Source organism: Podarcis vaucheri (assembly GCF_965113315.1).
Source record: "Podarcis vaucheri genome assembly, chromosome: 17".
NCBI lineage: Eukaryota > Metazoa > Chordata > Lepidosauria > Squamata > Lacertidae > Podarcis > Podarcis vaucheri.
Window position 1 is genome coordinate 20,214,133 of NC_138755.1, and position 15,835 is coordinate 20,229,967.

The 15,835-nt window shown below is 47.2% G+C and overlaps 1 protein-coding gene across 1 annotated transcript; it reads right to left on the reverse strand.

The window, feature by feature from the left end:
• Positions 1 to 12,836: 12,836 nt before the first annotated feature.
• TMEM215 (transmembrane protein 215) lies at positions 12,837 to 15,170 on the reverse strand. The gene has a single exon (XM_082204453.1). It carries the CDS (start codon positions 13,974 to 13,976, stop codon positions 13,209 to 13,211), a length of 768 nt encoding a protein of 255 aa, XP_082060579.1. The 5' UTR covers positions 13,977 to 15,170; the 3' UTR covers positions 12,837 to 13,208.
• Between the last annotated feature and the right edge of the window lie 665 nt (positions 15,171 to 15,835).

Genomic DNA, 15,835 nt, shown 5'->3' on the forward strand with positions numbered 1-15,835 from the left:
AACTCTCTCCTGCTGGCCTGTGGGGTTTGCAGCCAAATTACAAAAGCATGTTTTGCTAGACAAACACAGAGCTAGTACATGGAGAGTTCTTGAACGTCCTAGAGAGGACCCTCTGTGTGTGGTCACTTCCTTTGCCTCCTCTGGGCAGGAACTCTCTAACAAAGGAGACAATCCTTTATATTTCCTGCTTCCTGTAAGAAGACTCTCTTTTCACGATGTTTCCAAGCTGACCAGACGTGCATGACTAAAACTCCTGCCTTCAGCCATGTTAGCAAAGACTCCCAACTTTTATTTTGCTGTAACTTAGAAGTATTTTTCTGCACGTTACTTTGCTCTATTTGCTGCTTGCACTGAAATGTAAGTAAACCCTTTCCCCATTGATCTTACTAAAAACGCGTGGCTCATTCTCTGCAACAAGGGTGAAAAGGAGTTGGTCAGCAGACCACAAACAGAAGGGGATAAAAATATATAGCTGCCTTATTACTAAACTTTAATAAGCTGCCAAACTAAAAAGTATTTTAATCTGCTAAAAAGGCTTCACAGTCATATTGTTTTGTATTTCTTCCACACATGTGGGATAGGAAGTTTAGATCTAAATCTACAGATTTAATCCTCAGTCTATTTCCCAACATGGTCCTCTCCTCATTCAATACTCAGAGGTATTCTGCCTCTGTATGCATAGCACAATGTCCTCTTTGGTGACCAACAGCCACATCACAAATCTTTTCCTTATATACAAAAAGAATCTATGAATTCTTCAAGCCTCATTCAAGCCATGCGGTGGGTGGGAGATCTCAGACTCAGGGGCTGCATGTGGCTGTCCAGGCCCTTTTATCCAAAACCACCTCAAAGCTATTATTTGCCCGGAAAGAAAAGCTGCCATGGGGATACATTGCAGCTTCCCTTTGGGAACAAATAGCAACTTTGGAGGGGGGTTTTCAGTGAGGAAAAGACACAGGGAAAGGGTTAACAACAACACCATCGCCTGTTAGCTGCAGTCCCCATGCAGCCCAGAGCATGTTACATAAGTTGTTTCTTTGCAATCTCTGTTTTTCTGTATTAAATGTTTTGTTGCTATAGCTAGTATTTGTTTTATTTTTTTCTGCTGGTTTTATATTTCATGTGTAATTGACAGTGTTATTTTCTTTTGCATTTTAACTTTGTTTTATATTTGATGTGTATTGAGCTAGAGAAATTATTTTGTGAGGTGACTAATAAATATAAATAAGAATAAGAATCTGACATCGGCAACACTTTTAAGCTGAAGTGTTTGACTGATTAACACTCTATGGCCTTTTAAATAATCTGTGGGAGGGGAGGTTATCGATTTCTTTTGCTTTATTATGTATTTTGCATTTTCATTTTGTAGTTTGTATTTTTATGTTGCAAATGGCCCTGTGATCTTCAGATGAAGGGCGGTATACAAATAATAAATAAATGTAATAAGTACATAGTTTGTCACAGTAATTTCTGTAAGTTTTGGGGTGGGGCAAAAAATCCTTCCCCAAGCCACCGCGTCACTCGCAGGAGAGACATGTGGCTGCAGGCCCCACAGTGAGTGCCGACCTGATGAAGAGAGCACAGCAGAGGTTATATTTTCTGAGAATCCTCTGGAAAAACAATCTCTCAAAGGACCTGTTGATGGCATTTTACCATTGTACTGTTGAGAGTGTATTAACTTATGGTCTGTGCATGTGGTTTGGGAGCTGCACGATCAGCGGAAAAACAATGCTGTCCAGGGTGGTAAAGACTGCGGAGAGAATAATTGGGTGCACTCTTCCCACCTTGGATCAAATCTACGCTTCCAGGTGCCATAAGAAAGCTGCAGAGACAGCGCAGGATAGTGCGCACCCTGGAAATGATCTCTTTCAGCTTCTGCCTTCTGGAAGAAGGTACATGGTTATAAAGACGAGGACTAGCCGCCTGAGAAACAGTTTCTACCCAAATGCGATTTTGGTTTTAAATGCAGTGTAAGGTAGTCTCTATGTGAGTATATTGTATTTAATTATGGGGTATCAGAGTTTTTAGGGGGCTAACCAGGCTGGGATAGTTGGGATAGCAGGCTTGTTGGTTTTTGAATGTCTAGTGTAGATTTTTCAATTTCGTTGTTCTGTATGGGACAATGACAATAAAGATTATCCTATCATATTTTATCACCCCCCCTCAGTGGTGACACCCAGGGCGGCCCGCCCCCACTGCACCCCCCTTCCTCCACCCTTGGGTTGGTGAGTGGAGCAAGCTGTGGCACAGCCCCTAACAATCGCTCACAGAATTGTCACTCTTAACAGATCTTGGTCTCCTTTTCGGATTTGAGGGCCCATCCCACAAAGCCATATCTTTGGGTTCAGCCCAACAAGCAAGTCAACAGCATCCATCTCTTCTCAAGCTAATTCAAGATGAGACTAGCTATTCTTCCTTCATACTGATCCTGAGCCTGTGGAGTAGGGAGGAAATCTGAGCTTTGATTCCCAAAAGGGTCTTTCTTTTCATAATTGCCTGTCGACTGAGACATCTCCTTAAAGAACATTTGATGGCCACTCCACCAGGGCCATAGAAGTAATGGCGGTTCTGATTTGTCCATTAAAACTCTCTCGACCAAACCTCCACTTTTCAACCAATAATAATAATAATAAATTATTATTTATTCCCCGCCCATGTGGTCGGGCCTCCCCAGCTATTCTGGGCGGCTCCCAACAGAATATTAAAAACACGATAAAATATCAAACATTAAAAACTTCCCTAAACAGAGCTGCCTTCAAATGTCTTCTAAAAGTCAGATAGTTGTTTATTTCCTTGGCATCTGATGGGAGGGCGTTCCACAGGGTGGGTGCCACTACCGAGAAGGCCCTCTGTGTGGTTCCCTTTAACCTCACTTCTCGCAGTGAGGGAACCACCAGAAGGCCCTCAGAGCTGGACCTCAGTGTCCGGGCTGAACGATGGGGGTGGAGACATTCCTTCAGGTATACAGGGCCGAGGGCTTTAAACCACCAACACTTTGAACTGTACTTGGAGAGCCAATGTAGATCTTTCAGGACCGGTGTTATATGGTCTTGCCGGCCACTCCCAGTCAGCAGTCTAGCTGCCACATTCTGGATTAGTTGTAGTTTCTGGGTCACCTTCAAAGGTAGAACCACGTAGAGCACATTGCAGTAGTCCCAAGGCTCTGAAGGACCCCTCAGGTGACACCTAGAAGAGTCCCCAAGCTTACAACAGTATATGCACTTGCTGCTGTTTCAAGTGGTAGCTTGGCTGCCCTCAGAAGCATTTAGGAACAGAATGACCCATAGGAACACCACAGCCAACATGAAGAGTGTTTAATTGGGGAACCCGATGTTCTTGGGCTGTAGCTCCTGCCATCCTCAGTAACATCGGGTTCCCCAATTAAAGAGCCGAAGTCTTTGAACAATGCTCATCCCATTCCAACGATCTGTTCTAGATGAAGCAGCAGGCAACACACACAGAGAGATAATGTGTCTGTCATGGCTTTCTTCTTCATTGTAACAGGCAATGCCGACTCCCATACATAGAATTTTGCACGACCAGATCAGCTTCCAGTTTGTAAATTAAAGCTGATTGCCACCTACCTAGATTTCCAGCAGTGAGGGATAGGGGACTCGATTTTGATGGTCCCAACCTCCTGCCCACTCTGCCAGCACATACCAGGGAAATGAAAAAGAGAGAATAAAGGGAGAGCCCAAACCTTATTAATATTAAATGTTCTTTTTTTACTGATGTTAATGTGGAATTAAATTGTGAAAAACAATAAAAAAATTATTTAACAAACCTCATTAATAAACTCAGTGAAAGGGTTGCTCTTTAGGCTATGCTTGGGCGCCAATACTGGATAACCAAACATACACGTATCTGATACACTGAGTTGACAGAGAAAGTGCAACATGTGTCCAAAATATTTGTGAGCAGTGAATAGGAAAGGACTTGGCCTCTGCTTGCATGCATCTTAAAACACAAAATTATTATTTTTAAATTTGCAATTGTTTGTTATTTTGGGGGATTTATAACTACCCTTCAACTAGTTTCCATGGTGGAGCTTTTTATAGGTGTGTGCCCTTCATATGTGTTGCAGTATAGATGCATTTTTAAAGTGTGGGCATCTGTACCTTCATTCTATTCAAGGAAGGAGCAAGAGAAAAGAGAGTGAGAAGAAAAAAACTGGAATGGAAAGCACTGGATTGGACAGGCTTGGGGTGGTTTGGGGTCTTCTGAGGTGAAGGAGATGTGTTCCACGCCCTCTGATGAAAATAGGGATGTCCTATTCCATCATCATCATCATCATCATCTACTACTACTACTAATACCTCATCCATCTGAATAATACCTCATATGTTTGACTTCCAAAACATTCAGAAACCAAAGTCCCATCAGAAATTTGGCTTCAAAAAATAGTTCACAAACCAGAACAGTCACTTCTGGGTTTGTGGCGTTTGGGAGCCAAAACGTTCGAGAACTAAGCTGTTCAACTGTACAGGGTTGCCTTCAGATGTTTCCTAAAAGTTATATCATTACTCATCTCCTTAAGATCTGAAGGGAGGGCGTTCCACAGGGCGGGCACCACTACCGAGAAGGCCCTCTGCCTGATTCCCTGTAGCTTCACTTCTCATAGGAAGGGAACCGCCAAAAGACCCTCGGAGCTGGACCTCAGTTTAATAATAAAACATTAAACATTTTTTTAAAAACTTCCCTATAACAGGGCTTCCTTAAGATGTCTTCTAAAGGTTGTATAATTACTTATCTCCTTGGCTTATGGGTTGCATAATTCCATACGCTCCAACGTTTCTCTGATGAAAATAGGGACATCTAAGGAAAAGTGGGACGTTCTGGGATCAAATCAGAAACTGGGACGGCTTCTGTAAATCCAGGGCTGTCCCTAGAAAACAGGGAAACTTGAAGGATCTGGTGTTCTGAGACATCCTAAACCACTTGAGGCTGCACCTGAAGCCTTGGGGCTACCTTGGAGTTTAAGAAGGAGCAGAGAAAACAGATCCAGTCTGTGTGTCCAAAAGCTTCCTATCTAAAGACAGGTAGGAACCAAGAGGAGAGGAGATGAACAGTACAGTTTTGTTAACTGGCAGATCTAGCTTTCAACCAGGGAATAATTTGGCCAGGACTTGCAGTTACAGTGATTTCAGGAGGGATGCCTAACTTGCCACTTGGTGTTAACGGAGGAGAAAACACCCCCAGGCAACCATTAAACTACCGTATTTTTCGGACCATAAGACGCACCTAGTTTTTAGAGGAGGAAAGGGGTAAAGCCCCATTTTTTTGAGGATCAGCTCAAAGTTGTGCAGCTTCTTTTGCAAAGGGGAAAAGCCCTGGTTTTTTGAGGATCAGCTCAAAGTTATGGAGCTTACTTTGCAAAGGGAAAAAAATCCTGTTTTTATGGGGTAGTTCTGCAGCTTCTTTAGGAAAGGAAAGGGAGCCGTTTCTACAGTTTCCAGACAGATACAGTGGTACCTCGGGTTAAGTACTTAATTCATTCCGGAGGTCCGTTCTTAACCTGAAGCACCACTTTAGCTAATGGGGCCGCCTGCTGCCGCCGCACCGCCAGAGCATGATTTCTGTTCTCATCCTGAAGCAAAGTTCTTAACCCAGGGTACTATTTCTGGGTTAGCGGAGTCTGTAACCTGAAGCGTATGTGTCAGAGCTGCTTCCAGATCCTAGCTCACAGAGGATCACGCTAGCCAGCGGTCACTTTGTAAAAGTCTTTATTGAGTTACAGTTTCCATTCTCAAGCTGCTGCGTGCAGCTTTACGTCTTATGGGTTAGACCGGCGAAGCTCCGTCTGAGTCTCCGCCCCCTGTACACCAGCTAAGTACCCTAGCCTTACTCCACCTTTTCCGCCTGACCGTTCTTCTCTGGGTCCCTCTGCCCCCCGTGGTCTCTTCCTTTCGGGACGCTTCTGACGCTGACCCCCCGGACCCTTCTGTCTCCTTGCGTCGGGCTTTAGGACCTGGATCCCTTTCCGGGCTGCTTACTGCGCCACCTTCCTGTGTATTTGAACTTGGCGCACGCGCCCAACCTTCCACTTTCCGCCTGACCGTTTCCTCGCTCCCCGATGGAGGTGTGGCCACTCCTGACTCATGCCCTCCCTCCTGCTGCGAGCTGCCAGAGCTCGGTACCTGGCGCCCTTCCTCTCCACTGCGTTCTGTTGGTGATGCTGGCCCCGATTTCCAATTGCTGCTCTCTGAGCCCCCTCTGGACCCTTCTTCCTGGGGTGTCCCCCTAAGCTCCCCCCTTGCTCTGGCCACTGGCGCTCCTTCCTGTGAATCTTCTGATTCACTGGAAAGACTCGGAGATCTCGGGTCGTCGTCATCACTCATCTTTTCTTCTGCCTCCTCCCCCTCGCTCTCTGTTTCCTCCCTTGCCCTCGCCTCTGCTCCTGAACCCCTGACAGTATGTAACCTGAGGTACCACTGTAATCTAATCAACCAGTCACATGTCGCTGAGGAAACAAACAGCCTCCGTCTGCAGAACATTTAACAATGGAGGCCTGGGCAAGGGGGCGGGGCCAGAAAGGGAACCAACGATGGACCCACACATTCGCTCCATAAGACGCACAGACATTCCCCCTTTTTAGGAGTTTCCTAAGTGTGTCTTATGGAGCGAAACATACGGTAATTTATTTATTTTATTAATTAACCATAACTTCTTTACCCCTGCACCAATCTTTTTTTTCGTTTTCCCTTCAGCCAACTGTAAAGGCTAAGATATGGTGACTCACTCCAAGGTAACTCAGTGAGTGAGGAGTTGAACCTTCATCTCCCAGGTCCTAATCCAAAACTTTTAACCGCTACTCCTAGAGTACTTCTGCTCTGGGGCAGCTATATAAATTAAGTAGGCAAATAAATATGGGGAAAGCCAAATGTCCCTTAGAGAAGGATCTGAACTATTTTCCTTAAAACTTGAATTTGTTTTATTCTGGATTGTTTCATTTGATGTTTTAATCAAATAATTTGATGTTTTAATCCAATGTCAACTGCTTTGAGATGCTTTCTTTGAAATATAAAGTGGTGTAGAAATGAAATTAATAATAATAATTCTCTTTTTAAAAAAAGTGCCTAGGCATTCAGTAGTGGTGACCAGAACCGAGGTTAAAGGTGCCATTTGGTGATTAGCTAATCTATCTGAGTTTATAACACTGGAGCTCAGATATGGACGACCTCTCTTCCTCTGGGCAAAGGTTGGCCCCAAATGAACCTTGGATGAACCTGCAGATGAATGTATGAAGCTGCAGAGATAGTGCAGGATAGTGTGCGCCCCGGAAATGATCTCTTTCAGCCTTTGCCTTCTGGAAGAAGGTACAGGGTTATAAAGACTAGGACTAGCCGCCTGAGAAACAGTATCTATTCAAATGCGATTTTGGTTTTAAACGCAGTGTAAGGTAGTCTCTGGGACGCGGGTGGCACTGTGGATTAAACCACAGAGCCTAGGACTTGCCGATCAGAAGGTCGGTGGTTTGAATCCCTGCGACGGGGTGAGCTCCCGTTGCTCGGTCCCTGCTCCTGCCAACCTAGCAGTTCGAAAGCACATCAAAGTGCAAGTAGATAAATAGATACCACTCCGGCAGGAAGGTAAACGGCGTTTCTGTGTGCTGCTCTGGTCCGCCAGAGGCGGCTTAGTCATGTTGGCCACATGACCCGGAAGCTGTATGCCGGCTCCCTCGGCCTATAGAGCGAGATGAGCGCCGCAACCCCAGAGTCAGCCACGACTGGATCTAATGGTCAGGGGTCCCTTTACCTTTTTAAGGTAGTCTCTGTGGAAGTATATTGTGTATAACTATGGGGTATCAGAGTTTTTAGGGAGCTAACCAGGCTGGGATAACCAGGGTAGCAGGCTTGTTGGTTTCTGAATGTCTGATGCAGATTTTCAATTTTGTTGCTCTGTATGGGACAATGACAATAAAGATTATTGTATCGTATCGTAACCTGTAAAACGCTGCTTAGTGAACTTGGTCTGGTCTATGCAGCTATCTGCTGCGAGCCTTCAAATGATGAGTAAATGTCTCACTCTGCCCTGCTTTTCCCTCTAAATGGCTGTACGATTTAATGGTGAGCAAGTAAGAAAAGTTCACACCCCTAATGAAAAGCATCATCTCTCCCTTTGATAATTCCCTTTGAAATAACTGTCGGTAACAATGTTTCCAAAAATGAGACGGCCCTGAAGGAGCCTGAGGACTTCTGTCTATCTGCTAGATAGCATCACATGTGTGAGAGTCGCCCAGCCAAACCCTCTCTCTCTCTCTCTCTCTCTCTCTCTCTCTCTCTCTCTCTCCATGGAAAAATCAGAAGTCAGTTTTCTGCAGAATTATCCCAAGCCTTCAATGGAGGGTTGGGCGATCAAGCGGTCTGGAGTAAATTATGTATGATGAAAACAAGAGCTCGTACAGATATTTTTCTTTCTTTCTTCCTTAAAACTCTGAGGCTTTTCAGAGCTGCGCAATCAGCCACAGAAACGAAGCATGGACAAACTTACAAAGGAAAGCCCAGGACGTACAAATTACTCTGGATTTATTGAATATATTGTTCCTCACAATTAACCCTTGAAAGGCATCCTGCATAGATTAAATATATAACACATATAAAATCCCAAATCAGATATTGGTACATGTACAGTATTGCACATATGATACGGAGACGTAATGTACATAGGTTTTGCTGACTCATTCCCTGCAGGCTTTGAGAGGTCCTCCAAGCGACATGTTTTATGCTGAGTCATCAGAAAGTTCCTGCTTCCATTGCTATGGCGACAAATGATAACTGAATCGATGCACACAGCCCACCTTGTGCGAATACTCTAGCTGACAATTTCCTTAATGTTACCTGGAGGGAGGGGTGGATACCTAGGTGCACAGCCAAGGCAAAGTTAAGCTCTTTTGAACCTCACAGTCTTCAACTGGAAGGATTGAGAAACATGCTCAATACACCCACTGAAACCAAAGGGGCCTAAAACTGCTCTGTTGTCATGGAATCACTGAATTGTAGAATTGGAAAGGATGCTGAGCATAATGTAGCCCAACCGCCTGGAATATACAGCTGCAGCGGCGTAGCGTGGGTTGTCAGCAAGGCAAGTAATTTACGCCCCCTAATCCGGGGCAAGGCAAGTAATTTGCGTCCCCTAACCCCTAACCTGCTGCCGCTGCCAGCTTCTTCTTGCTGCTGCCTGGGCTGGTCTGGTGTGGTTCTCTCCCGCGCTCAGCGCTGCTCTGGGCGGCCGCTGCACTGTCCCTCCCCCAGATAGTCCCTCGCTCTCTCTCCGCACCGCACGCCTGGCACCCACCCCCTCCACAGTGGGCAGCAACCCAGCGGCTCGGATCAGATTCGCACAGCCAGCACTGCAGTGAGAGAGAGTGAGTGAGCCAGGTAGGGGCAGAGAGCTGCGAGTGCGAGCGCCCCCCCCCCCAGATGTTGCGCCCGGTGCAGCCGGGGGCCCCTGCACCCCCCATGCTATGCCACTGTACAGCTGTCCCCAAAAGGAGATCAAACCTGCAATCTTGGTGTTATCAGCAACTCACGGTAACCAAGTGAGCTGTTTAGGATGGATGATGCCACTGGTTTTAGAACAGAACGTGTCATATTTTTTATCCAGGTTATTCAGTTATCTCCTTCCCCATTCCCCAGATTATTCTACTGAAGAGGTATAATTCTGAAGGAGACATGTCTTCTTCTGCTGTGGAAACTACTATTGGAACAGAGCTTCAGCCATTGATATGGATAAGAACTGGTCTTAGGGCCAAGTGCCCGGTCATTCCATAAGTGCAGTCACATTTTCTTTAAGAGAACCCACGAATGGATTAGACCAAGTTCCACCTAGCCCAGCGTCCTGTTCCCAGCTCTAACCAGCCTGGTATCTCTGGAATATCACAAAAAAGGCATGGGCATGAGACCTTTCCCTCAGCAGCTAGCATTTGTTTATATACTGCCCCGTGTCTCCAAAAGGCCTGAAAGCAATCACAGACATTGATAGCCCTTGACTCATTTAATCCTAGCAAATCTTGTGGCAGTGAATTCCACATACCACCTCTAGCATGTGTATACACATACATGATTCTAATGGCAAGCTTCCTGCAGAGGGGCGCTTGCCATGTTTTGTTTCTCCTCCGGACTGAGCTTCGGGGAGAGAGAAGTTCTGAGTTCAGCATACCGTGCACAGCACAGATTGGCAGAAGACCAATGACGTCACTAACCAATCTCCTCTTTCTCTCCACTCTGTAAAAGGGTTTAAAAATGGATTCTGTTTTAAAAAGAAGTGGTGTGAGTGAATACGATGTTGACTGAATAATACATATCGTGCCCTAAAAAGAAAAAAAGATGGATTCAGCATATCTGAAGCATATGAGGGGAGGAAGAAGGGATACTACTCTAACAGCATTTGACTCACTGGCCAGTTTGTCAAATGCATTGAGAAAGGGAAGGGAAGATGGGATTGAGCTGTGGGAGAAAACAAACAAACAAAACCACCAGCAATAATTTTACAATCAATTAGTCTTCAGGACAGGGCAATGGGGAAGGAATCTGGCTATATATATACAGTGGAACCTCAGGTTGTGGACGTAATCCATGATGGAGGCACATCCACAACCCGCAGCGTTCGTAACCTGCAGCGCCGCGTCTGCACATGTGTGTGACGCGATTTGGCGCTTCTGCACATGCACAAAGCGTGATTTGGCGCTTCTGTGCATGCGCAAGCGGCGAAACCCAGAAGTAACCCTTTCCGGTACTTCCGGGTTTCCCGCAGTCCGCAACCTGAAAACACGTAACCCAAAGTGTTTGTAACCCGAGGTACCACTGTATGTATATACATTCAAAGTAGTCACAGTGAATGCTGAAAACAGAGGACCATAACACAAGGTTTTGTTTTATTCAGATTTTAAAATTGCCACCATTAAGACGGCATATTAATATGGCCTTTGAAATATGTTTATATTCCTCCCCCTCCATGAACAATAACTTGTCAAAAAGAAGTATCCATTCGCATTTCCAAAACCCTTTTCCAGACTCTCAAAAGCTTTTCCACCTGTCCCTATATGCCTTTTAAAGTCAAAATCAGGTGTGCTGTCAATACCAGCAGTGCTGTCCTGTCGTAAGCTACTTACACTACACTTCAGATCAATTTCACTAGAAATCTTGCATTGAAAAAAAAGGATAGCATTCTCTCTCCCCCGCAGCTCCCCCCCCCCAGATATCAGTGCAACAGAACAATGACATAACACTTAAACTATACTGAATATTCAACAAAGGGGGGAAATAGTTGCAAACCCATGATGGGTTATTAAAAGCAGACACACACACCAAAAAGTAAAAAGGGGGAATCATGTTTCCACCTTGTCAGAGCAATTCTGTAAATTACAACCCAAGACGTAAGCCCCACTGAGTTCAATGGGACTTACACCCAGGAAAGTGTGCATAGGATTTCAGTCCGAGTAATCCTGCTGCTGGAGTTAACTGTATTTCTCTTAGGCTGAGTACACATTAGCAACTTAAAACGCAGTGAGGTTATTTCCTACCCCGCCTTGCTATGTTTCAAGTCGCCTTTGCATGTTGTTGTACACACCTGAGAAGGGACAGGGATGTCTTTACCTGTTGGGTTCCCCACCCCTGCAACCCCCCTCCCCAAACTCCTATTCATGAAGTTGCCGTCTGCGCATGCGCTGTCTTCTACGTCTCAGCTTAATTGCGCATGTGGCTTAGATTTTCCTGACGGACTGAAGTTGGTTTGAAAAGGGAAATGCGACAAACAGCCACATTTCTCAAACAAACAAACAAACAGGATAGCTCTGGACCACAGGTACACTAGAAAACGGTAATGTGTATACAGACTCCTTACTCCCACCAACTGTCTTGGCTGTTAAAAATGGTTCTCAGTCTCCAAGATCGTCATGGGTCAAATTTATTTGACACAGTGCCCCTGCTGGGCTGTCTGAAGTTCCCTGCCTGATCCATACGATGGTAAAAATGACAGGGCCGGGCCAAGGTGTTTTGCCGCCTGAGGCAGAGCAGCAAGTGGCGCCCCCTACAAGTCAATGTGTGTAGTACATTGTAGAAGGGCAGTAGATCAGTGGCTGCATGCCACGGTATCTCCAGGCCGGGTGAGGAGACACCCCAGTCTGAAACCCTGGGCAGCTACAGCCAATCAGGGTCAACAGCACTGAGCTAGACAGACCAATGGCCTGACTTGGTGTAAGGAAGTGCGTGCCCAACATTCCGAAGGATGGTCACTTGATTTTGGCACACGACACGGAAAATCCCTCAAGCGCCTCTTTCCTCACCAGGCAGTGAGAATACAAGAGCACATTATATAGGCAACTTACTGCACCCCAAACTGAAAACTTAGGGCCAGCCTGACTCTCCCCACCCTCTGCCCCATTTTACCAGGCGGAAGAAAACATCGAACTGCACCCGGCCTCTTTATCAGTGCTTTCAGAAGTCAGTGGAAGAGGCAGAACTCTGAATATCTTGCGCTTCCAAGAAGCACTCCTGACATTTGATTTCTGGTTACAGATAGGTAGCCGTGTTGGTCTGCCATAGTCAAAATAAAAAAAATCCTTCCAGTAGCACTTTAAAGACCAACTAAGTTAGTTCTAGGTATGAGCTTTCGTGTGAGTACACATGTATCTGAAGAAGTGTGCATGCACACGAAAGCTCATACCTAGAACTAACTTAGTTGGTCTTTAAGGTGCTACTGGAAGGAATTTTTTTAATTTGATTTCTGCTTTACTTTTGAGCAGCAAGAGTATCCCCACCCACTCCACCAGCCCCCAATCCCTGCAAGGTTTGGCAACGCACACCCCCCAGCTGACAAATCATGATAGAAAAGACTGATTCTCCTGAAACATGCTTATTATTACTTTTAACAAGAAACCGAAAATAATAACTAAATAAAGTTTGATTTCCCAGGCACAAAAGGTTTGAGTATCAGTCACATACCAGGCTGTTGGGGTTTAGAAAAAAGTTAGTTAATAGCTATGAGAATTGTCCCATGCAGTGCAAATCCAGCCAATATTATTATTATTAATTATTATTATTACTATTATTACTATTGTTACCAGTTATTATTTTTGTTTTAAAAGAGCCAGCTGCTGGGAGGGTTCCTTCATTACTTGCTCCGAACAACACCGCCCATTCGTCAAAGTCTTTTTTTAAAAAATAAAAAAAGAGGGGAGGGGAGAAAGAGGACCCGTCCACCAAGTCTTTTCAAACTATCGTCTCGTGATCCGAGCTGATTTCCTCGCTGGGGTTTATATAGCAACAGTACCTGTCGTAAGGGCTGCTGTCCTTGTAGGAACAGACGATGATGCTGTTCAGAGGGGCCACGGAAACGGTGTCCTCTGCGCCCGGGAGCGCGGGGGCCCCTTTGAAGACGGGAGATCCTTCCTGCTGCTGCTGCTTCTCCTCCTCTAAGGCACTGAAAAGGGTGGCTCCGGCCCCCAAGACATTCCCAGGCATCTCCGGGCAGCAGTTTTCCAAGTATCTCAGCTTTTCCTCCTGCTCCGCTTTGTGCAGAGAGACCCTGCCCTCCCCGACGGCGGCGGAGGTGGTGATGGTCGTGCAAGTAGAGAAGCCGTCCTCTCCTCCTCGGGAGCTCCCCTTCCTGTCCTTGGCTCCATAGGCTTTCTTGGCCAGCTCGTCGCAGCTGCCCTTGCCGGACTCCAGGTCCGACGGGGTCCTCAGCAGCTCCAGCACGTCTTTGTCTCGGGGCTTCTTGCGGCAGCAGCAGCAGCCGCCGCCGCAAGGCGGGCGCCCCCTCTTATCGGGCCACTTGGTGCAGCCGTCGGTTTTCCTCGCCAGGGCGATGGCGGCGATGCCCGGCAAACAGATGGCCGGCCCGATAGCCAGCAGAGGGATGTCCCCCAAAGTCTCCCCCTTGATCCCGGACACCGTGAACATGAAGCCGAACACCAGGACGACGCTGACCAAAGCCACCACCAGGCCGGTGCGAGGGTTGATGTCGTCGGGGCGCATGGCTTTCACCAAGTCCCCGGGGTCATCGGAGGAGCTCCCTGGGCTTGAGGGTGGGGGAGAGAGAAGGGAGCTCCGTTTGCCAAGAGAATCCTTTGCCGTGGGGTGGAGGGGGGACGAGAGAAGAGGCAGGAAAGCGGCAGCAAAACTCCCCCCAGCCGACGCACCGCTTGCAAGGGGCGTCTCAGTGCATCGCCCTTCCCTTCGCAACGCGCGCGGCGAGGCTCAGGGGAGCGCGCCGTCTCTGCGCCCCAGCAGCATTGCTCTGCGCGCAGCTCCTGTAAAGCCGGCTTCCCGGTCCTCCGACTGCTGCCTCTGCCGCTGCTGGGAGCGCCGCTGCCGCCGCCGCTGAAGGCAGGCAAGGCAGGCTTGCAAAAAGCAGCTGCCTCTTACCGCGCTTGCAGTCTTACACGTGAAGTCCCGCGGGCCTCTCTGCTGCTGCGGCTGCTGCTCCGCTTTGGATCCCGGGCCAGAGATCAACAAAGCTGCTGGGAGATGCATTAGGAGCCATTGCAAATGGTATATTGTTGAGGGGGGAGGGGACAGCAACGGAAGCATGGGGCGAGAGAGGGAGTTGGTTGCGGAGTGTTGTGTGGCACAAAGTGTGCGGGGAGGGCAGACTTAAAGGTCTCCAGTAGGAGAGGAACCCCGCGCGCCTTGGGCGATCCGAGACGGTCGTCCCCACTGAAGCTACTAAGGGCTAGCTTCCAAGTTCAAGGAGCAAAGGTTCCAGAAAAAAAGTCTTCTCCAAATCACAGGGAGAGTCGCCTTATGAAGAACTATGAAGAGGATCGGGCTGCCCCAGCCAAGGAGCCGGCGCAAGAGGCACCAGAAATCAACAAGACGACTCGTTTGCAACGCTTCAGATTTTGCAGAGCGGACCCTCCCGGCCAAAGGCTTTTGTCCTTTTGCAGAGGTTAAGCAGCCAGCCCTCCTGCTGGTGGGGGGATGTTCCAGTTTGTGCTAAAGACCGGGAGGCGGGCAACGGTGCCTTTCCAGCGAGGAGCGCGCTGCAAGTGCACCTTCCCGCAGCCGCGCGCGCTTCGCCCCAAACTCTTGCCCCTCGTCTCCGCCCTTGCGCTCCTTTTGCTCCGCGTCTGTACGCCACTGCGGAAGAGGAAGAAACGCGCTGCAATGAAGACCACTCCACCACTCCTGGCCTAGCAGATGTGGGGCAAAGGAAATAGGAACAACATTTGGCACCAGCTTTACTGTAGGAGTTTCTGGAAGGAGACGTACAAGATACCACGAACCATTTTAGGGACACCACTCCGGATTCGTGTAGGGATTAATATTTATACCCCAACTAACTGGCTGGGTTTCCCCAGCCACTCTGGACAGCTTACAGCACATATAAAAACATAATAAAACATCAAACATTTGTAAGCTCCTGATACAGGGCTACCTTCAGATGTCTTCTAAAACTTGTGTAGTTCTTTATCTCCTTGACATCTGATGCGAGGGTGTTCCACAGGGTGGGAGCCACTACTGAGAAGGCCCTCTGCCTGGTTCCCTGTAGCTTCACTTCTCACAATGAGGGAACCAACAGAAGACCCTCAGAGGAGGACCACCCTTCTTCTGAAGATCTCAGGGGAGTTCCCAATATAAAAATACAGAATAAAAGCACAAAATAAATAGTTAAATCAAAAACAAAAGAAAACAATAGTGCCCCTCCTGCAGAATTTTACTCCTCAGCTTTTTCTTTTCCTGAAGATGTCCCGCAAGACAGCAGGTAAAGATTTTTCCTTAGGGTTTACTCTGGAAGCTTTTCTCATATAAGAGTCATGGGTGTAGCCAAGGGGGGCAGCTGCCCCTCCCCAGATCAAGTAAAACAATAGAAATAACTAACTGACCAATCACAT

Bases quoted from the DNA above. Each gene is read 5' to 3' on its own strand.
- TMEM215 (XM_082204453.1), bottom strand. From the start codon at position 13,976: ATGCGCCCCGACGACATCAACCCTCGCACCGGCCTGGTGGTGGCTTTG.